Source organism: Arabidopsis thaliana, chromosome 3 (assembly GCF_000001735.4).
Source record: "Arabidopsis thaliana chromosome 3, partial sequence".
NCBI classification, from domain to species: domain Eukaryota; kingdom Viridiplantae; phylum Streptophyta; class Magnoliopsida; order Brassicales; family Brassicaceae; genus Arabidopsis; species Arabidopsis thaliana.
The window spans coordinates 1,898,773-1,920,128 of record NC_003074.8 but is presented as its reverse complement, the minus strand read 5'-3'; the positions used below and the strand labels follow the sequence as shown (position 1 = coordinate 1,920,128).

Genomic DNA, 21,356 nt, shown 5'->3' with positions numbered 1-21,356 from the left:
ATATTCTTGTTATGAACTTCATAAGGGCATTTGGTCTAGTGGTATGATTCTCGCTTTGGGTGCGAGAGGTCCCGAGTTCGATTCTCGGAATGCCCCATTTTAAGTAACTACACCTGTTTTTTTTTTTTTTTTCCAATCTCACCAGTCACCAGAGACACCAAGTGGCCGTTGTAAAACAAAACAGAAAGTAGATCACATACATTACTACACAAATGTCTTCTCTTTCACAAATCATCATCGTGCTCCGGAAAAACACGTAGGGGTGGGTACAAAACAAAACTTCAGCAACATTTTCGAGGAAGAGTGTACATATTTACATTTTACAGGAAACTGCTGAAGCTGATGAATCTCTTCACTAACAACTTCTTCTTTCATAATACATACACAAAGGAAGAACGAGAAACAAAGGAAAACAGATTTCATACAGGACTTGAATTTTGTGCAACGCGTACACGCCAAGCGAAATAATGAAGGTACAACGAGTTTAGGCACACGGCTATCCCAAAACCAAGAATCCCTGCAAAGAGTATAGAATAGGTCGCCGATAGTCTAACCTGAAATAGAGAGATTGGGAAAATGTATTGGTTTCCCTTTATCAGTAATGGAATGAGGAAACCCGAATAAGTGAGAGAGTATTGCTTACTGTAGCATAGAATATATGAACCAACATGCCCACAAGCGCAAACTCGAGTGCTGCGTATGTCCATATGTATTCTCTGATAGCTGCAGAGTCAGATTATAGCAAAAAAACGTTTTCAAATTTTGTTGGCAAACAAAGGAAAGAGAGGCACTTAGAGTTTATGAGGGAGAGTGGTTCTGTATACCGAGAACAATGGCAAAAATGGATGCTAAGAGGCCTAACGTAAGTGAAAATGGTGCTGCGATGTAAATAGCTTGTTTGTTCAAGTCACGAATCTACCAAAAAAACATTTGTCAATGCCTTTTGCAACAAAGTATCAACCAAAATACATATTTTGTATCAGTGGCTACCAGTAATTGCTCGAGGAAGAAGAAGTAGCAGACTGTGCTGATTAGAACTAGCACCACAAACTCTTGCCAAGCACTGCGCCAAACCATTCAGTGATCAGTTGTATTATTTCCATGAATGATGAAAGAAAGAAGAATCTTTAAAGTTACCTAACGGTTTGTGACGGCATATTCTGTTGACTGCTACCACGTCTGTTGTTTTGTTGATTAGGTGTGGGCACACGAACCAATGTAACTGGTAAGTTCTGTACTACTTGTCTACAGACGTCACAGGTTCTTGTTCCCTTTGTACTAAACCATTTCATTGCACAAGCTTCATGAACAAGTCTGAGATCACCTTTGCAGCTGCATTCCATTTTCAAAGTATTTCCTTCTTCGCACACGTCCAGACAGATCCTGCACACGGCTTCTTCTTCGGGAATTTCTTCATCAGTTTCTTCAGGAGGAACGGAAGAGACTTGATCTAAAGATGGAGGAACCAATAAACATAAGAAAGACAGGAAACAGAGATACTAACATGTATTAGAAACATGTATGATGTCATGTACCTGCACTTGTTTCACTGGAAACACGGGCTTTGTGGTTGTCAAAAGATATGGATCGCACAATAACTTTGTTTCTTCCGGGCATGGACAAGGACCTTGAATAATCTTTCTGCAACAAAGATTAAATCTTTACTTGTATATATTGAGCAAGGAAGGACTATATTGTAAGAAAGAAATAACTCACATTAGGCGGGTCACCAGGCACCCCAGCTGAAAGTTGTGTAGAAACCACAGGAGACAGTTTTGCAGCTTGTCTACTAGGAAGCGATAAGCATCTTTTCCAATATGGAGAAGTTGTGGAACCAGTAGCATTAGGCTTTTTAGCGGTTTCCATGAGACCAGGAGATAGTAAGGAGCTTCTCTCGCTTTCGGGTTGAGAAATAACTTTCTTTTTCAAGCTTAAATTCCGCAAGATTCCTCTTGGTGAGGATGTAGTGCCACTTTTGAATGAAGGAGTGGACTTCAATGAACCCTTTGGGTTACGGCCGTTACCGAATGGAAGTGATCTGGAAGGTATTTGTATTGAAAGATCCAAGTGAGAGCAGCTCGGCACATCTTCAGTAGATTTTTCTGTTACCTGATGATCACCCAATAAAGTATAATACATGTCAAACAAAGTTCAGGCCAATCTCATATCCACCATAACACACTAACAACAAAACGAAAAATGCTAAAACCAATTTCTCACATGAAAACAAATCCTTCAACTTTACATTGCCATTAATCCTTGAGATGAAATCATAATTATAAGTCTAAAACAATTCCAAGTGGCTTAGTTTGTTCTCTTAATAAAAGAAAAATGAAAAGCAGATCCTATGGCTACTAAGTGATTCAGGTTTGATCAAAATCCAGATTCCATATGGATAAAGGAAGAGAAAAGAGCCAAAAGATAACGTATATCAATCAATATAAACCCTAGAATTTTCACAGGTAATTTCATGGATAATCAAACCTTATATCAATCAGACAGAAGAGAGAAACAAAAAAAACTGAGAAATTAACAAGAGAAACCCCATATACGTTTTATAGAGATTATGCTATAATATAAAGATCAGACACATGCTAATGATGTAAAGATTTCAGATTTACCTTGTATAATCTATCAACAACCCCGGAAAAAGCGAATTAGGAGACAAAAAAAAAGGTCAGAATTTGGAAGATGTATGTATGTACCTGAGAAGAAGAATGAAGAGAAGAAGAAGAAGAATCTCCCACGATTATAGCAATTTCCGGTTCTTGAGCTGCCGAATCTTGCATCTTCATCTAACCAGATTATTTAATAAAACTATATATGAATATGAAATTCGGTCGACAAAAATTCTGAGAGAGAAAGAATCAAATCTATAAATCTAGTAATGAAGAAATAGTTGTGGTTTATATTCATTAAATTTAAGCTGAATCCACGACTGACAATGACATTGTTACTTTTTTTTATCCACTTATATCAATAATTAAATATACGTATGTTGTTGTCACTCTACTCTTTTATTACTGGTCTTTACTTCTGTCTTCATTTATTAATAAGATTCTTTAATTTTCCATTATCTACTAATTAACAAAAAAAATCGACAAAGGAAAAATACGAATCATATTCTTGTCGTTGATTTTCGATGATGATTTGATGACGATGAAAATTCAACGTTACGAGTTTCAGACCCTCATGTTCTTGTCGATTGCCGTCACTTTCCAGGAAACATATCATTATCCCTTACTTCTTACGCATTTAAATTAACTACTGTTTTTTCTTTCTAACTATATTATGTGATTTTCTATGTATAGTTTTACCAACAACAAAAAAAGAAGAAATTTAAAGGAAGCTCACCTTTCCAAAATACTTGAAAGTGAGAAAGAAAGAAAAAGCTACTTTTGAAAAAAAAAACTTTAAATTTAGGTTGATGAACTTTATAAGCGGCTTTATCTATCTACTAAACAAATAATCGAGTTTTTAATTCATGACCAGAATTTCTTGTATAAACTAACTACTCGTCTTATCTCCCACGTAATAGACCACCAGGGTGCTATGATTATACCATTCCAAAGAAACCCATAATGCACTTTGGTGGGTTGTGTAGATTTATATATGGTATTAAGTTAATGATATGTTTTATGAAAAAAAAGAGAGTTAATGATATGTTAATTAAGTGGGTTTTGTTTATATAGTTGTTGTGTACATTTATCTCAAATATTCAAACATACATATATGATGTTTTGTACAAACCTTTTTTAAACGCATTTATTTAAAGAGCACTAAAACATTTGTTAATACAACATTTGGCAAACCCTGTAGAATCTCTTAAACAAAATTACAACTTTTGCTTAATCAAATTTGTAGTTCTACACGAACCAATTCATAGGACATGATTTATAAATCAACATCGCATATAACATCTATCTATGTTTTCTTATATGAAAATTTAGTAGCCGTTTGTTTATGCAGCGCGTATTCTAACAGTTTGTTGTTATCGCAATATATTTTATATTTGTATGTACCTATATATAGTAATAAACAAGTTTGAATGCAGTGAAATGCGATGCACATCTCCCAAAAGAGCTTGTCTCGAACACTCGACAATCATCGTCATCGTAATAGAATCCACACGGTGCTCCGGAGAACTTATAGCTCATGTTGGATTCTATGTTTCTTCTGCAACATGTAAGCTGTAACAAGACAAGTTTGTCTCCATCGTTAAAGCAAAAGATAATGGAAATTTATAACTTTCCATTTGTGTTTAGTCATTCTACACTGAAATTAATGTGTTTGACAAGTAAATTAGTTCAACGATTAGTATGGTCGAACCTCGTAGGATGGAGCATCGTGTCCCACTCCTATCACTATCAATTACCAAACACAATGGGAAAGTAGACACTGGTCAAAGTATCATATGTCAAAAACATCATCATATAACTACCAACCCAAGAGAAGTGTGTGTTCATTGAATCTTCTTAAATGGAATAAAAATTCGATTTGATATCAAAGATTTGGCTTACTCATCTCTACTCAAAGTCATGCTTTACATAAATATGGTGGGTCGATCTAGGCTATCTAATTAAAGCCAATTTTTAGCTTTCCTTGGGAAGACCAAACAATTGAGAGATGGTTAAGTTTTGTAGAAAAAGACAAAGATCTCCAATTGTTAGGCTTTTGTTTGGTTCTTCTTTTAGGCAAACCATAAGAGTGGTTAGCTCGTCGGGTAAGAAACTTATAGTATCTATCGTGCTCGCTACATATCGCTTGCTGATCAATCTAACTTGTGATCAGTTTTCAAGTACCTAGATTAGATGAACGCATGAGTAATTCGATTTAACACTCACAGTACATTCATTTGGAAATCAACAAGGGTGTCGAAATTGATCACAATACAATCAATCTGCACTTAAGTTTTAGAGAATCCTACAAAGAGTTTCGATAGAACTCTAAATTGAAACGTTTATTTGATCTATGATAGCCATAACAGGCAAAAGCAAGCTTCTTTTGTCTTATCACTTCATTTTCTGCTCTGTAAAGAGGACATGGCGATTAACTCGAGGATCGTACTTACGGAACTCGAGCTTCTCAAGAAGTCCCTTGGTACTCTTCCTCTTGACATAGAAGAATCCAGTTCCAGCTGCTGAAACTAGACGGATGAACATGAACGTCTTCTTCCTCTTGTCTCCCATTTCTTTATCAAGAATGACATCACATTACATTACCATTCTTTTCATTACAGATAACTAAAATCCTCCGAACTGATGAAACAGAGGTCACAAAACGTATAAAGTTTCCATTTTTTTATAGCTATAATTCGAAAATGCACAAACTTTAGAAATGGATTTGTTTCTAAATCATATGGGACAATGACTTTTCTTTGAAATCTATGAACCTAGAGATTCGAAAATCAAGCGGAAAACAGATCTAAAACCTAGAATCCAGCAAAGAAATCTCAGTTCGAGAACAAACTACAACAAGACGAACACGATACAAGCAAAGAAATGAAAAATTAGCAAGAAATGAGTCAAAATCCAAGAAGCTAGAATGATTAGCGTACCTGAAAATTCGAATTCGACGGAGTCCGAAAATTGATTTCGCCGACGAAGATGACGGGTGATAAACCCTACAATGAGAAATCGGGTTTTGAATCAAACCAAATGGGCTATTAAGTTGAGCCCAATATCAGCCCAGCAAAGCGACATCATCAAAACGCAGCGTTTAATTGTCGAGAGCCAATTTGCTTTTGTTGTTGTTCTTCATCATCGCTTTTAGTTCTCTCAGTGGAGAAGAAGACTCGAGTCATCTGCAGAAAAGGTGAGAGATAATGTTTGCAAATTTTCATTTAGATTTCGAAACTTATTTTCTCAAATTTCTGATGGATTCAATTGATTTTTCAGATTCCCGATCGGATTGGATCATATAAGATTTTAGGGATTTGGAAAAAATCTTGAGCTATGGAGGCGAATGCGGCGGTGGACGGAACGGGGAATCCGATCCCTACGTCGGCGGTTTTAACAGCTTCGGCGAAGCATATAGGAATCAGGTGTATGCCGGAAAACATGGCGTTCCTGAAATGTAAGAAGAATGATCCTAACCCAGAGAAATGCCTCGAGAAGGGACGTGACGTCACTCGCTGTGTTCTTGGCCTGTACGTTTCTTCTACTTCATTCTCGTTTCAATTTCTCTACAAGTTCTTAATTTAGCTGATCTTAGTCATATAACAATTTTTGGGCTCTTTCTGTTAAAACTTGATGAAGATTGAGGATAATGTCACATTGTAGAATTAGGGGTTTGATCATATAGTTTAAGAAATGAAGAATCTTTAGACTTTTTTTGATGTGGATTACAGTGTATTTTTTTAAGACCATGAACATACACTAAGCTAAGTTCATCGAGTTATGAACATTTCTAGAACTTGAGTAATCTTTGTATATTATGGATCATGATCAAATATTTGGCCTATTTGAAAGTAATTCATGGCACACTTGTGTTTGTAGGAGCCTTTATTTCCGTAGATTGAAAACTGAACCCAAAAGCCCTATACAACTAGCCATTTGTTTAGTATCTAGGAAGCAGTTGTTTGACTCTTGTGTAGTTAGTGATATAGTGATGGATATCTTGAGAGTTCACTAACTTTGCGGAGGATGATGCATTGTCCATAACAATCTGAAGTTGAGTAGTTTGCAGTTGGTGACTTAGATTGTTCTTAAAACTGGTGAAATGATTGATATTGCAGGCTGAAGGATCTTCACCAGAGATGCCCAAAGGAGATGGATGCTTACGTTGGATGCATGTATTACTACACCAACGAGTTTGAGTTGTGTCGGAAAGAGCAAGAAGCTTTTGAGAAAGTGTGTCCGTTGAAATGAGAAAGTCAAGTTTTTATCTGTCTCCTAATAAGCAAATGTTCATTTTGACTCTGGAGCGTTACTCTAATCACTCTTCCATCGCTGCCTGCTTCTTTTCCTTTTCTGGTAATGGAAGACCTTTAAACCATGTAATATTGTCGTGTTTCCTTTGTCCAGTTCTCCCGAGGGAAACGATTTTGGTTACTTGTGCAATTGACTCTCAAGTACAGAGCTTAATTAGTCGTAAACAAGGTTTTCTATAAATTATACACATATATTGACATTGGGTTTTAACTCCAAATTGAAACTAAAATAAGTCTATCATCAATCATTAGCGATTTTAAAATGTCCGACGAAAGAAACAGACTTTTGAAAGAGCGATCAATATGGATAGAGCTCTGTTTTTTTTTTTTTTTTTTTTGTCGTCAAATTTGGTTTTGAGGCCAAGTCTATTTAAATCAAATCATAATTAAAACTATTTTACTTGACATAATGAAATCAAGTACTAGTTGTACAAGAAACACAAGATTTCCAAGGATTTGGGCTGACGAATATGGCTTACTTTTAAAACGTACAGACTGTCTCATGCAATTCGTTTGGTCTTTAATTTAGTGGACAACGTTTTCGTTGGAAGAATATGTTATGCATGTTTCCAATGCAGACGTCCCTTCATAGAATACTATGATCCATTAATTGTCTAGTTGGTTTCTGATGATCGGACAAATTGGTCCGATTGCTGGAAGGTTCTGAGAAGTGATGTCCATGATCCGGCTCCGATAGATGCTATCATGCAGGACAAATCATGATCACGTACCGGTTAGTTCCGGTGAGTTGTCATGCATGATAGTAATGAAGTGAGTGCGAGACATTTATACTCGTCCCAAATCACAGTCGTTATACATAAATACTATGAATAAAGAGCGTATGAGACATTTACACTCGTCCCAAATCCATAAATACAATTTTTCTCTCTACTTTTTAAAAATCTTTTTTAACATTTCACGTTCTTTATTCGGTTTTCATTGCACAATTCATCCAAAAAATTGAAAGAAAAATCTAGGGTCTTTACCAATTGAGCTAACGACATTTTGATTACTTTTAATTATAACTAATCTTGATTCTCCTACTAAAATAAATTGATTGTTAAATGGTTTTCACTAGTGCATGTTACACACTACACGCAAACATAACGTAATAAATAATCACAAAAATAGAAGCATAATGGAAAAAATTAGGAGGGGGTATTAGAGTTCGGTTAACAATTTTAAATCACTAATCTGACAACAAAGAAAATAGAAATCTTTTAATCAACGAACATACTATTACTGATACTAATTTACAGCTGAGATAAGTTTTAGACTCGCTTTTTGTCAGCTCAATGTTTACCGAGAAATCAAAATTAAAAAATAGTTGCAGTATAAGGTGAAAAAACAAAAAAAAACTTCAGTCTTAATAGTTTAAACGACATAATTAATATCATATAAACATTAAAGTATCATATTTACCATATGTCGTACGAAAAAGTGTCAAATGTCATAATAATAGAGTTTTTATAAAAAACCTTGTCATATTATATAAGAGCTATTTATGTCGTAAAAACAATATTTTGTATGAGACTATTTTCTCATTCAATTTTTTTTAATAATAGAAAATCAATTGTATTTGTCTTTTAGTTGAGTAGTGAAGGTGAAATATGAAAATTTATCTTTTTATTAAATGTAGGGATATTAGTGTAGATGATTGATGGTTTAAAGACATAATTAATATCATATAAATATTAAAGTATTATATATGCCATATGTCGTACGAAGAAAGTGCAAAATGTTATGATAATAGAGCTCTTTATAAAAAAAACATTGTAATTATGGAGAGAAATATTGGAGCTGGCCTAAAACACATATCAGAAGGAGGATGCGAAGAAAAGGTCCAAATCCTCTCAATAACCCCCAACGTGGAGGTCAAAAACTTCTAAGGATTCAACATCAGCGCCAAAACGAAATATTTTTAAGAATATGCCAAATTTTATCCATATATATATATATATGTCTTCATTGTGTGGATTCAGAAATTTTTTTAAATCGAGTATATATGTCCATTTTAGATGTTTTTACAACCAAACAAAGACAACGTAACACACTTATCTCTTTAGAATAAGCTCTAACAGTCTTTCTGACTCAAAAACTTACCGTAAGAGAATCATTGAGATGACCCTCTACTTCTTAGAAATAGATATGTAACTCCCTTGCTTTTGTTAATTAGTTTCTAACCAACAACTTCAACTTCCATCTAAACCATCTAAACCATTGGATGTGAAACTCGTGAGCCCATTTTCTACTTTTTTACTTGCTTTCAGGGATTTTACAAAATTAGAGCTGTGCCACGGCCACGTACAGGTAAATCTTTAGATAGACACGCATTGATGATTGTGGGCCGTGGACGAACTCTAGAGGGACAAGACTTTTTCATTGTACAAAAACTCATGGGAAAATACTTGGGGCATGAATGGGTATGAAAGACTTATACTAGATGATGGTATGAGTTGTTTGGCATTCTGGCCAGATCCAGATCAAGGTATGTAACCAAAACATACTTTCTAAACATTACAAGGTTGTTTAATTTTTGTATTATTGATCACAGCTACATGTTGGCCTAGAATTAAGCTTTTGATTTAGTTACCTTCAGCAAAAATATCTCGTAGAAGCACCAGCTTTCTTATACCTTCATAACAAAGGAACTAATATAAGTTGTTCTTTATATTGGTTAATTGAATTACAGGACTTTGATTCGTGCTGGAAGAAACAAGAAGCCTCAAGAGAGTGCGTGTGAACACTGGATGGAGAATGTGAAAGGGCCAAGCACTAAGCATTCATTTTGAAACAGCTTTAACTCATATTCTGCTTCAATGTAAAGCAACTTCATTTTCCTTCTTTCTTTATCCTACTATATCAATTAACAATAGTGTTGGGTTTAGTACATTGATCTTGGGGATCTTTAACGACATATGTCAAGTAACTACAGTTGTCAGTTTTGGGTTTCAATGTAAAGCAACTCATTTTCCTTCTTTCTTTATTCTACTATATCGAGAACTATTAGTGTAACACCTATGTTTTCAACGTCAAAGTGCTCCGATATAATATATTTTAGGAGCTGTGTGTAAACAACATTTCGACTTGTTCTTCTTTCTCGCAAACATCGGAAGAATCCACCGGGAAAGTATCATCTGCCTTGCGCTTCCTCGATTCATTCTCCTCAGATATCTCCATCATCGAATTATCATCATCCGCGTTTTTCAATTTGGAATCCATGTTGGAGTAAACAACCCTAGATCTACGAGAAACGACGACTTTTGTAGTTGATCTAAGTCACGAGACTCGATCGCAACTATTTCAGGGGGAAAAATAATCTATTTTCAAATTTTTCATCACAAAAAGTTGTATTATATATTTAACGTAAGTTGTTTTAATATAATTCAAGTTAACCAGACGAAAAAAATCATTCTATAAAGCGAGACGATACATGTAACAACAATCAGAAACAAGAAAATGAAACTCGATCAAGAAAAAAAAACTTTTAATGTTACAGAGAAAAAGAGGAGTTTAAAGTCTTTAACAAGCTTTACAGCTACGTCTGCAATTCCCAGGGATCTCTGGAGTTCCAACCATATACTCTGGATTCTTTCCACATTCTCCAAGCACTGCCCATCTCTCACAGCTCTCGTTTACGTCAGTACAGTTACCATCATGTGTCAATATCTTATCGAATGAGTCCACGTGGATCCACTTAGTAGCCGACCATTTCTCTCCTTCGATCACTGGACAACCTCCGTGAAGGCTAAAGGGGTCTGGGATTGCGTCTTGTTGGAGGTTGAAGAACAACAGAGCATTCCCTTTCTTCGGTTTCACTAATAACATTACCAACCAATATCAAACACAAACATTCTTAGAGATAACATGGAAAGAACAAGTCATGATTCCTTTTATATATAGCTCACCAGCGATTCCTTTCTTTGCACAATCAGAAAGATCGTCTTTATTCTCAGAAAGCGAGCGGCGAGAGAATTCCTGCGCAGAAATATTCATCATACAGAAAAAGAGTAAAGACCTATTTGTCCACGTATATAGAGAACCAATACAAGATTAGCAATTGTGGAAATGTAAGCGGAAATTGGTGGTATTGTCTGAAAAACAACAAACCTGTGCATCGGGGAAAACAGTTTCTCCACCCTTTGTGACATTGGACAGATACAAGAGAACCGTTGCTATGCGGTGTCCACCACGGGCAATGTTGACTTTGTCGTGGAAGTAGTCAAAGTGAGCATCATATTTCTGACCGTGCTCATATCTCAATACCTGAAGGTCTTCCCCGTTTTCTGTGACCACAAAGTGAAGAACTTAGGAAACAATAATATCTTCTGAAAAACCCTTTCAAGAAACTCAACAACAGTTAAGGTTCCTTGTCAATTGACATTGTGAAACAGAGAGACCACTATTGAAAAACCATTCAGATTGTTAAAGTTACCTTTTGGGAGAAATGTCCATGTTGAGAGCTTGTCCTCGATACCGGAAACAATAGGATCCTGTCATTAAACAAACGAAGCTTCACATTAAGATTGTAATCACACTGAGATATCTAAATTTCTCAAATCTGTTCCTAATAATCACTAAGTATCATTCATCATCCTTCATCCATACACAGAAGTAAATTTATGTCTAGCTATCACCCTAAAACCTTTTTAGTAGTAAACAACAATCACAAATCAACACAATTTGGGGTCAATTTACTAAGATCTCGACTTATCAACATCATTTTATCAAACTCTGATGACCAGTTCAATATGTGTGTGAACTTTTGGATTGAATTATTCTAAAATTTCTATTTCCATCAGATCTTGAGGGGTTTGACTTATCAGATCCATTAGTATCAGAAATCACATCAGAGATTCAGAGTTCTTGAGGTCGAGTGTCATAAATTAGAATCAAGATCAATTCCAATCAAGCCATTCAATGAGATCTGATGTGCCGAATTAAAATTGCACCTTTCCTTTGGAGATAAAAGTGCCGGAGCTGGTACGAACATCACTGACTTGACTCTCGCCATTATCGTTATCAGCAACCGCAGATCTCTGCAGATTCTCTTTCGCCTTTCCCCAAAAAAAAAAAAACCAAAATTAGATACTGAAACTAGCACATTTAAGCCAAAAAGTTTCCAAATTTGAGCTCAAACCCAAAGAGCAAAATTCGCACTCACAAGAGAGATTAGATGATCACATTCCAAGTCCGTCAAAAAACCTTCATACACAAATGCCCTGAAGAAACAGTCAATACACACAGTTGGAGGTTCAAAGTTTCCAAATTTGCTTCATTTCTCACTAAATAGACAAGAGAAAGAGTAAAATCAAACCTGGGCTTCGACGAAACCTGTTTGACTTTAGAAGGATTGATGATAGAACTTGGAGAACTAATCAGACAAGTGGAAGACTGAAGCAAGACGAGCAATATAGCGACGAACAACAACAATCCGAGCCGAGACATCGACATTATAGCAATCGTAGTAATTTCTTGGATCCAGATGATCGAGATCGAAAACTAGAGGATAATTTTATTTATTTTTTCTCGGAAAATAAAGAGGGAAAAAAAATGTCAACGGTCATGAAAAGTTGATGTTCTACCTAAAACAAGGAGGCTCAAGGGAGATGGTGACAACATGCGCACGTTCTTCTTGGTTGAACAATTATTCTTGTTCCTTGACCAAAGCCCATAATAAGCCTATTGTTACTTAAAAGGCCCAACATAAAATTCGGAAATAAAAACGACGTCGTTGGTTTTAAACGTAAAATAATCCTCGCCGGACGGAAGAGGCGTCACCAGAACAGAAAATTCAATTTGCTCCGGTTTCGACTTTAGCCGGCGACGTAATTAAACGAAGGTTGAAGGAGAATTAGAAGAGAGGCAGCGATAATCAAGTCAAGGAATTTTCTCAGAGAATGGCGTTTAGGCCTTTCGGGAAGGACTTAGGTCCGATGAGCTCTAAGCCAGCGCCGTTTACACCGTTCGGTGCTTCTTCAACCACTAGGTGTGCTCTTCATTCTCTATAGATGTATCTATGCTTCAATCGGACTTTTCTTCGAGTTTTGAGATTTTTAGGATTCATTTCACGCTATGGATCTATTATACTCAGAGATTTTTTTGAACTGTCAAATTTACATATATGCTATCGTTGTATTAAAGTGTTTAGGATCATGAGAATGAGAGAAGTATCTTGAATTTTCTATGATATTGTGTTCTATATCACTTAGGCAGTCGGGTTTTGCTTCTTCATCTTCCTTAGGAGAAGCTGCGAGTTGCTTTACTTTGCTTTTTGTTCTTAGATTGTACCTTTCTTTTTTATTCTTACACACTGCGAATGTTGGATTTGCTTGTAGTGATTCATCAATTCAACCACCGGCGTCTCAAAACCATTCAGCCTTTGCAGGACAATCTTTTGGACCTGGTGGAATTCGAAGGTTAGATTAACCTTAGCTCTACAGCTTTGATTTCTTTCTATGCGAGTATGTTAGGTTGTTTCTGAGCCTCCATAGGAAGAGCCTATTGTGCTACTTGTTGTAGTTTTCTTTCGTAAATTCGCTCAGTTTTCTTTCGTAACTTTGGCTTGTAGTGGTCCTTCAATTCAGCGAGCACCACCTCTGTCGGCTTCTCAAAACCCTCAGCTCTCTATAGGGAAACCTTACCGACCAGGTGGGGTTCAAAGGTTAGACATTCTTAATCGTATGGCTTGCTTTTATTCCTTTTCTCTTTCAGTTCTATGTGTCTAATGATGATGTTAGGTTGGTTACTTATTCAATTATTAATTTTTCAGTCTACTCTCGGGTTTTCTTCTTCTTTAGATTCTAGCCTAAGTTATTATGGTTTTTGCTTGCAGTGTTCCTCCAATTAATAGAATACCATCTCCGTCGGCTTTTCAAAATCCATCACCCTCCTCAGGACAACCTTACCAACCTGGTGGAATTCAAAGGTCAGATAACTTACTATTATGGCTCTCTTTTTTTTTTTTCACTCCTTATACCTGTAAAGGATCTTCGGGAACCCAAAACAGTGAAGATGGGATAAACCAAATTTTCTGTTTTCTTTGGCTTTGATTCTTTTTGTAAAACTTCTGCTTGAATCTTCTATATGTTGCACTAATTTTTACGCCGAGAAAGTTATAAGAACACTTTGATGCTATGTTTTTCAGGATCCCAGAACCTTTCAATGGAATAGCATGGGGTCCAGAAGCTTCACGTACAAGCCCCTCTGTGAGACCTTACCAATTTCCTGGAGTTCAGAGGTAAAAGTGTACGTGACATATTTTGACTAAGAAGAGTGTCATTACTCATATGCGGCTGTGTTAATCACACATCTCAAATGCTTTCAGTTTCTGCAATTGAAATTATAGCAGTAGGAAGAAAGTAGAGTGTGGCGGAGTGCTATAAGTTTCTCTGCCTAATACATAAGGGCTTACTATGGCAGCGGCTTTGAAGCTCTAAAGAGATCATTATCGCTGGATTTGGCTTATAGCCTTTAATAAGCAAGCTGCTGGATTTTTCTTAACGACTTAGCTGAATTTACCTGCTTCATTTTTCCTCACAGGCCTAATTTAAATCCTCAATATGGGCACGATGGATCAAGGAATTTCTTGAAAGATCATGGTGAACATAGTCGAGCCACGTCTCCACCTGCTACATCTCACATTCTTTCCAGAATGGGAACTGATGCTGTTGAGATTGGTCGATCACAAGATTCAAAAAGAAAAAGGTCGTTTATGCCATTTCCTTTAGATCAAGGTCATTTATGCCAGCAGGATCTTTCTGAAATAAACATTCTGTCTGTTTTGTATCCCTATCTTATCCTTAACCTTTTAACATCTGTCCTTGTGGGAGTTTACACCTTCCTTGTTCTGCATCATGTATCTTACTCTTTCAGATTTTATCAGTTTGTTGTGTGGCCTAGGTGGTATGAATGAGATGTCATAGACATGGCCATGGTGTTTACTGATATCCTGGTTTTTTTGATGTAACTAATATCGGTCTATAAAATTCTCAATTTTTGTTGCAGTCGGTCAGATATTCTTCCTGACCAGAATATGGGGTTTTCTCGAAGAAATCAATCGCCAGTATCAGGTTTTGAGAATGGAAACTTGGTAGATGGTTTTCAGCCACTTTCTAGCCGAACTTGGATGTGAGCTTTTTATCCTCTTGTCAGTGTCATAATGTTTTCGTTTCTCATTCTCTTTTCGCTGTTGGTTTTGATTGGTTTTAAAAAGGTCATAAAATATTTCATTTTGTGGTGTCTTTACTCTTTGTGGATAATGATTTGAACCATACCTGTGTCTTTGCTCCTTGATCTTTATACTAATTTATTGTTCTATCCTCTCACTAACTTTTGAAACTTATTTCCTGGAACCTTTTCTCATGTTTGTGTAGGCGCTCTCCGTCTTCTGCGGAGAATAATCCGGTGAGGTCGAGGAGCAATCCCAATCAGTTGATTCATCAAGAACAAACCGGAAACTCGTCATTCCCCTATGCACATGAAGTAGCTGAAATTCAGGAAGCTACTAGAAGAAAGTCTTCGGCTGTAGCACCTTCTGATAAACCCCTTGGAGATGACCCCATATTGTCTCAACATGACTCTCAAAGGTAGACAGCATGAATCTCATCGTACATTCTAAAGCTTATTATGTTTTATTCACCCACTCTGTGCCATACGTGTACGTATGAATGGCAGGAGAAATCACGATTATAGAATAGAGTTACAATCCTAAGAAACTTTATCGTTAGCAAATCGGCTTAAGAAACTTTATCTTTAGCAAATCGGCTTATGAGCGTATTCACCTTAAACTTAGATGGTTGCTTGGAAATTTTTCTGCTACTAGCCTTTGAAGTCATGCTTACTTCTCCTGCAGCTTTATCTTAATGCTATTGCAACAAATCTACTTTTCTCTATCTGGTTTGATGTGCCTTTGAGCTTCCTCCTAGTTAAGCATGCTGTTTCTGTGATAGGTTTTCGACATCTCCACCTACGTCAGGCACAAAGTCATATACACTTTCAAGAAGTTCAGATTCTCAATTTCCTGGACAGCCCTCCTCTGTAAATAGTTTCAATAATGCGCGTAAGACAAACAGTTCACCTGCAACAAAAAGGACGAGATCTCCACCTGTATATCCAATTGAAGAGGATATCCCGCGAAACTCTTTCCCTTCTCAAGATTGTACAGAAGGGTACAATATTTAATCACGCAGTATTGACTCTTTGCATTAATCTGTGGACCAGTTCTTAAAGTTTTCTAAACGGTGTGGATTTCTTATAGAGAAGAGCAAGCCAGGGCAAAGAGACTGGCCCGCTTCAAGGGTGAACTGGAGCCTATTGCAGACCGACCTGTTGATATTCAACTTACTAAATCACCTGTAAATAAAACTATGAAGCCTCTGGACAACAAACAAACATTCAATTCGCTTGAATCAAGTAGGGATGCCCTGAAGGGAGATGCCTTGCCTGATTATGAAAACTCGGAGCAGCCCTCTCTTATCATTGGAGTATGCCCTGACATGTGTCCTGGTAAGCATATGCCTGAGACATGCATTAAATTGACAACTGAGTGTAAATAGTCTTTGGTTCATATAATCTGATAAAAAAAGAATTGTGTTGCCAACGATATTTATTTTGTCCATAAATGATGGCTAGTTCTAGTTATAGTAATCTGATCGCAGAACAAATATAATGATGGACTTTTTTCTTCATTTTCCCAGAGTCAGAACGGGGGGAGCGTGAGAGGAAGGGTGACTTGGACCATTATGAGCGTGTGGATGGAGATAGGAACCAGACAAGCAAATCCCTTGCTGTGAAGAAAGTAAGCTCACCTTTTTAATATCATTTAAGCTTCAGATTCTTTCTTAGATGAAATATACTAGACCACTCATTTGCCATGATGACTACTTATATATCTGCCTTTGGATAGTATACTAGGACGGCGGAGCGAGAAGCAATTTTGATACGACCAATGCCAATCCTGCAAAATACAATGGAATATTTGCTGAGTTTGCTAGACCGACCTTACAATGAAAACTTTCTTGGCATGTACAATTTCTTATGGGATAGGATGAGAGCTATACGTATGGATCTAAGAATGCAACATATTTTCAACCAAGAAGCTATTACTTTGCTGGAGCAAATGGTTTGTGTTTTCTGATCTTATATAAATCTCATTAAACAGGATGATAAACAATATTCTTTTTTAAATGCGTGTGTTCTTACTATTGATTTTCCTGTTACAGATTAGACTTCACATCATTGCAATGCATGAGCTATGTGAATATACTAAAGGAGAGGGCTTTTCGGAGGGGTTTGATGCACACCTGAATATTGAGCAGATGAACAAGACATCTGTTGAGTTGTTTCAAATGTATGATGATCACAGGAAGAAAGGAATAACTGTTCCTACAGAAAAAGAGTTTCGTGGCTATTATGCCCTTCTCAAACTCGACAAGCATCCTGGCTATAAGGTAAGTCCTTCTGGGTGAATTTGCAGTCAGAATTGTGTGCTAAGTTCTTAACCCGACAATAAATTCTTCTTGTTAGGTTGAACCTTCAGAACTTTCTCTTGATCTTGCCAATATGACTCCAGAAATAAGGCAAACTTCAGAAGTTCTCTTTGCCCGCAATGTAGCCAGGTAGTTCCTTGGATTTTTTTGTTGGCTGTTAGTTTTTTAACTTGATCTAAGTATTGAAACCAGTCGTGCAAAACAGAGCTTGCAGAACTGGCAACTTCATCGCCTTCTTTCGCCTTGCACGGAAAGCAAGCTATCTTCAAGCATGTCTAATGCATGCTCATTTTTCGAAAGTAAGGGTGTATTTGTGGTGTGGGTTCAAAAGCTATTATTCGTACCATGTTGATGTGTGATTATTTCACTGAGATTTAAACTTTTATTCTGTTTCATCAGCTAAGAACTCAGGCGCTTGCCTCTCTGCACTCGGGTCTCCAAATTAATCAGGGTCTCCCAGTTTCAGATATGTCAAATTGGATAGGGATGGAGGTATTTCTTCCATCACTCTGTTACTTGGTGTGTATCCCTTTTTTGGTTTGTCACAGAGAAGTTGTTAGAGATCTTACATTTTTCTTCTGGTAATGGAATTTAGGAAGAGGACATAGAAGCCCTGTTGGAGTACCATGGGTTTTCGATAAAGGTTTTTGAAGAGCCATACATGGTAAAAAATGACCTATTTCTCCATGCTGATAAGGATTACAAAACAAAATGCTCAAAACTTGTTCACATGAAAAAGTCAAGAACCATAGTGGAAGATGTTTCTGCTCCCACAGTAGTGGAAGATGTTTCTACTCCCTTTCCATTGCCTTCCTTGATCACAGAAGCAACTATCGGAAATCAACAGTGTATTACCGCCCATAAACACGAAATGCCGCCTGCGAGAAGTCTTAAGAAACAAACATCAATGCGTCTATTTGATAAAGAAGTGGCTGACTCCAAGACTTCCCTCTTAGCAGAGGAGGACAAGCCAATGGGGACATTTGTTATGAATCCACCAGGGCCATTCGTTATAAATCCAGTGGTGCATCAAGAGAAACAAAATGACCTTACATCAGCTGGTGGATTTCATTCTCCCGTGAAGCTATATTCTCCTTTTGGTTCCCCTAAATTTCCTCAAACTAAATCGTCGAATTTGGAGAAACAACCTAATGACGATCGCATCGGTATGTCTCCTGGGGAAATTAAATTTTCAATCATAGGGGATGTATATACGAATCATGTGCCTGGACCAGCTTTGCAACAAAGTCCGAAGTCTATGCCAATGGAGATTATGCCTGTAACTACCATTGCAGAGTGTCCGACAAGTGTAGAAAACAAATATGCTTTGGAAGAATCAGTACCGGAGGCTGCAATGATTTGTACCTTGGAAAAGGAGTTCAATGACATTGACGAGGAAGACGAGGATGAGGATGGGGTCATCTTAAATCAGTATGATGAGGAAGTGGCGAAAGCAAAACTCAAGTTGATCATAAGGTTTGCCAGCTCCTCATGCAAATTGACAATTGATTTAAGTTATTTTTAAATTTTCTGTAATAATATTTGCAGATTATGGAAGCGGTGGTCTTCACGTCAAAGTGAATTGCGGGAGCGTCGACAGTTAGCAGCAGCTGCTGCACTGAATTCACTATCCCTGGGTACTCCTATCCGATTTAGCAAAACTGATGTAAGTTTCAGTTTTCTTCCCCATAACATGCTGATCATCAGTCTTTTGTCAAGGAAGCAAAATTCTTAAAAGGCATGTACTATTGAGGTTCTAATATCAGTTCTCTCTTTATACAACAGCAATCGAGGGCGTGTGGTGAGTTTAACATTGATCAAGCCATGAGGAGGAGATTTGAAGAACGTGAGAAATCATGGTCAAGGCTGAATATTTCTGATGTGATAGCTGATATACTAGTTGGAAGGAATCCAGAATCAAAATGCATAAGCTGGAAGGTCGTCTTATGTACTCAGACTAAATCAGTAAACTCATCATCTTCTGCAAGTCAGGTTACGCATTCAGCAGCCAGTCGATGGTTATCATCAAAGCTTATGCCTCATGCAGAACATAGTAGTCTCAACGATGATAATCTGCTGTTTTCAGCTCCCGGCGTGTCTGTATGGAACAAATGGGTTGCAAATGGGTCTGATATAGATTTCACATGCTGTCTCTCAGTAGCTAGGGATGTGGAGGCTGAGAATGATATGTGTGAAACAACATGTGGTGCAAGTGCAGTCCTTTTCCTTGCATCTGGAGGCCTCCCTTTGAATCTTCAGAGAGAACAGCTTAACCTCATTCTTGAATCAGTACCCAACGGTTCAGTTCTTCCCCTTCTCGTAGTAATTAGCTCATGCAATGGGGAACACATGGAGCCTGATACCGACATTGTCTCGGGATTAGGCCTCCATGATATTGACAAGTCAAAGATAGCAAGCTTTTCCATCGTTTCTATTGCTAATAAGTCCCAAAAGGGGCAGGAAGTTCATTTTTTCAATGATTCACGGCTAAGAGATGGGTTTAAATGGCTAGCAAGCAATTCACCTCTGCAACCAAATCTTCATCATGTTAAACTCCGGGAACTGTTTCTGACCCATTTCAGTTTTTCCTTGGAGTTGCTTAAGCAGATGCCAGATCAGGAGGTTGGTCCTAACATCTGCATATCAGCCTTCAACGACGCATTGGAAACATCACGAAGAAACATCACTTCTGCTGCTGAAGCAAATCCCATCGGTTGGCCTTGCCCTGAGACAATGTTGCTCGAGGATAATAGAAAAGAATGTTTAATGGTCAAGCGGTATCTTCCCAACCTGGACTGGAGCAGTGCAGAGAACGTCGAACTACTCAGTTCCGTGCTAGAGAATTGTAAGCTCCCAGATTTTGAAGATGATTTGACATGGCTAACCGTAGGATGTGCTTCTGGTGCTGAGATAGAGAACCACACGCAAAGGCTTGAGGGATGCTTAATTGAGTACTTAACACAGAGAAGCAATCTTATGGGAGTCTCATTAGCTACTAAAGAAACAGGAGTGATGCTAGAAAGAAACACTAGACTCGAACTCCATAACTCAAGCCGCTACCATATCACCCCGAGATGGATTGGTATCTTCCAGAGGATCTTCAACTGGCGGATAATGGGTTTGTTTGATGCATCATCTTCCTCAGCTTACGTACTGAAGTCTGATCTCAACATGTCAACTTCAAGCTATGCAGATAAATTCTTGGCTGAAGATGCATCATACCCATCTTGTCCTCCAAATCTTCCATTGCTTCATGAAATGATAGAAATCAGCTGCAGCCCCTTGAAGTCGCCTCCTCCATATGATGACAAAGCCCAGAGAGTTGTTGAGACAGGAATGCTCATCGATGATCATAGAGATATAGAGGAATCGATGTTGGAAAAGAACAGAGAAGCTTGTCGAGGTATTGATCTGATGATAACTGAGGATGATGAGTTAGGCGAGAGATCATGGAGAAGTAAAGGTAGAGAAGCGGCAGAGAAGAAGACGATAGAGAAGAGAGAGAGTGAGAGATTAGATGAATTGTTGGAAAAATGTAACATGGTACAGAATAGCATAGCCGAGAAGCTCTGTATTTACTTCTGATTTTCGTCAGCCCTTTTTGTTAATGTTTGTTGTTGTTGCATGTCAGTTTTTGTCAAAGAAGGTATTTTGCTTCCCCTACACGTGTCATCATCAGTTTGGTAGAAGTTTTGTACTTCACTGACCATTAGTACATTATTACTACTAGTCTTATATGTTCCAACACTCGCACTCTCGGCGCGTGAACGAAACCCATACACTTATGTATTATGTATAGAGAAGAAATAAAGCATGCCTCCAGCGAGCGCGTGAGACCCATCATTTTTATAATTACTACCAAGTTAACATGAAAAACTTCTTGTCTAAAACCCTAAACCCTATAGATACGCGTAATCTAACAGAGAGGAAGAAGG

At 37.4% G+C, this 21,356-nt stretch overlaps 5 protein-coding genes and 2 non-coding genes across 15 annotated transcripts; 4 read left to right on the top strand and 3 right to left on the bottom strand.

The window, feature by feature from the left end:
- Positions 1-24: 24 nt before the first annotated feature.
- Positions 25-96, top strand: AT3G06335. Its single transcript has one exon. It is a non-coding gene; the product is annotated as a tRNA-Pro (tRNA).
- Positions 97-144: 48 nt separating this feature from the next.
- Positions 145-2,998, bottom strand: AT3G06330 (RING/U-box superfamily protein). 4 transcript variants are annotated; one of them, NM_111508.3, is made up of 8 exons: positions 2,706-2,998; positions 1,717-2,109; positions 1,536-1,641; positions 1,138-1,450; positions 991-1,063; positions 825-915; positions 644-723; positions 170-554 (listed from the first exon to the last, which is right to left on the bottom strand). In NM_111508.3, exons 1-8 carry the CDS (start codon positions 2,793-2,795, stop codon positions 420-422), a joined length of 1,281 nt encoding a protein of 426 aa, NP_566281.1. In that variant the 5' UTR covers positions 2,796-2,998; the 3' UTR covers positions 170-419. The 4 variants fall into 4 exon arrangements, with proteins under 4 accessions (NP_001078114.1, NP_566281.1, NP_001327571.1 ...); NM_001337648.1 differs by having other exon boundaries at positions 204-554; positions 2,622-2,889; NM_001337647.1 differs by lacking the exon at positions 2,706-2,998 and adding an exon at positions 2,221-2,522 and having other exon boundaries at positions 204-554; positions 1,536-1,637.
- A 1,755-nt stretch (positions 2,999-4,753) lies between these two features.
- Positions 4,754-5,623, bottom strand: AT3G06320 (Ribosomal protein L33 family protein). The gene is made up of 2 exons (NM_111507.2): positions 5,558-5,623; positions 4,754-5,191 (listed from the first exon to the last, which is right to left on the bottom strand). The coding sequence occupies exon 2, from the start codon at positions 5,187-5,189 to the stop codon at positions 5,013-5,015; it is 177 nt and encodes a 58-aa protein (NP_187283.1). The 5' UTR covers positions 5,190-5,191; positions 5,558-5,623; the 3' UTR covers positions 4,754-5,012.
- A 63-nt stretch (positions 5,624-5,686) lies between these two features.
- On the top strand, positions 5,687-7,324 carry AT3G06310 (Cox19-like CHCH family protein). 3 transcript variants are annotated; one of them, NM_001202895.1, is made up of 4 exons: positions 5,721-5,814; positions 5,898-6,148; positions 6,737-7,019; positions 7,245-7,324. In NM_001202895.1, exons 2-3 carry the CDS (start codon positions 5,955-5,957, stop codon positions 6,867-6,869), a joined length of 327 nt encoding a protein of 108 aa, NP_001189824.1. In that variant the 5' UTR covers positions 5,721-5,814; positions 5,898-5,954; the 3' UTR covers positions 6,870-7,019; positions 7,245-7,324. The 3 variants fall into 3 exon arrangements, with proteins under 3 accessions (NP_566280.1, NP_001189824.1, NP_001118589.1); NM_111506.5 differs by lacking the exon at positions 7,245-7,324 and having other exon boundaries at positions 5,687-5,814; positions 6,737-7,161; NM_001125117.2 differs by lacking the exon at positions 7,245-7,324 and having other exon boundaries at positions 5,737-5,814; positions 5,898-6,760.
- Positions 7,325-9,347: 2,023 nt separating this feature from the next.
- AT3G00190 lies at positions 9,348-10,153 on the top strand. Its single transcript, NR_143785.1, has 2 exons — positions 9,348-9,419; positions 9,624-10,153. It is a non-coding gene; the product is annotated as an uncharacterized misc_RNA (transcript).
- On the bottom strand, positions 10,066-12,547 carry P4H2 (P4H). The gene is made up of 7 exons (NM_111505.4): positions 12,249-12,547; positions 12,096-12,153; positions 11,884-11,988; positions 11,367-11,424; positions 11,042-11,217; positions 10,840-10,909; positions 10,066-10,749 (listed from the first exon to the last, which is right to left on the bottom strand). Exons 1-7 carry the CDS (start codon positions 12,383-12,385, stop codon positions 10,454-10,456), a joined length of 900 nt encoding a protein of 299 aa, NP_566279.1. The 5' UTR covers positions 12,386-12,547; the 3' UTR covers positions 10,066-10,453.
- Positions 12,548-12,680: 133 nt separating this feature from the next.
- Positions 12,681-21,252, top strand: SAC3B (SAC3/GANP/Nin1/mts3/eIF-3 p25 family; the record flags this gene model as incomplete). Of its 4 annotated transcripts, none has more annotated exons than NM_001337644.1 (19): positions 12,681-12,920; positions 13,270-13,350; positions 13,503-13,595; positions 13,767-13,859; positions 14,079-14,171; positions 14,474-14,638; positions 14,939-15,061; positions 15,307-15,519; positions 15,883-16,101; positions 16,191-16,438; positions 16,630-16,730; positions 16,839-17,054; positions 17,155-17,382; positions 17,459-17,550; positions 17,627-17,720; positions 17,821-17,913; positions 18,017-18,897; positions 18,970-19,087; positions 19,207-21,252. In NM_001337644.1, the coding sequence occupies 19 exons, from the start codon at positions 12,832-12,834 to the stop codon at positions 21,004-21,006; spliced, it is 5,040 nt and encodes a 1,679-aa protein (NP_001327777.1). In that variant the 3' UTR covers positions 21,007-21,252. The 4 variants fall into 4 exon arrangements, with proteins under 4 accessions (NP_001327777.1, NP_187280.3, NP_001327776.1 ...); NM_111504.3 differs by having other exon boundaries at positions 12,832-12,920; positions 13,216-13,350; positions 19,207-21,087; NM_001337645.1 differs by lacking the exons at positions 12,681-12,920; positions 13,270-13,350; positions 13,503-13,595; positions 13,767-13,859; positions 14,079-14,171 and having other exon boundaries at positions 14,432-14,638; positions 19,207-21,087.
- Between the last annotated feature and the right edge of the window lie 104 nt (positions 21,253-21,356).

Excerpts from the sequence above, each read along its gene's own strand:
- P4H2 (NM_111505.4), bottom strand. The coding sequence starts at position 12,385 with ATGTCGATGTCTCGGCTCGGATTGTTGTTGTTCGTCGCTATATTGCTC. Across the intron at positions 11,989-12,095 it reads GTGATCATCTAATCTCTCTT|GCGAAAGAGAATCTGCAGAG; the intron begins GTGAGTGCGAAT and ends TTTTGGGGAAAG. Across the intron at positions 10,750-10,839 it reads TGCAAAGAAAGGAATCGCTG|TGAAACCGAAGAAAGGGAAT; the intron begins GTGAGCTATATA and ends TAATGTTATTAG.
- AT3G06330 (NM_111508.3), bottom strand. The coding sequence starts at position 2,795 with ATGAAGATGCAAGATTCGGCAGCTCAAGAACCGGAAATTGCTATAATC. Across the intron at positions 1,642-1,716 it reads TGCCTGGTGACCCGCCTAAT|AAAGATTATTCAAGGTCCTT; the intron begins GTGAGTTATTTC and ends TCTTTGTTGCAG. Across the intron at positions 724-824 it reads CATTTTTGCCATTGTTCTCG|CTATCAGAGAATACATATGG; the intron begins GTATACAGAACC and ends CTGACTCTGCAG.
- AT3G06310 (NM_001202895.1), top strand. The coding sequence starts at position 5,955 with ATGGAGGCGAATGCGGCGGTGGACGGAACGGGGAATCCGATCCCTACG. Across the intron at positions 6,149-6,736 it reads ACTCGCTGTGTTCTTGGCCT|GCTGAAGGATCTTCACCAGA; the intron begins GTACGTTTCTTC and ends TTGATATTGCAG.
- AT3G06320 (NM_111507.2), bottom strand. The coding sequence starts at position 5,189 with ATGGGAGACAAGAGGAAGAAGACGTTCATGTTCATCCGTCTAGTTTCA.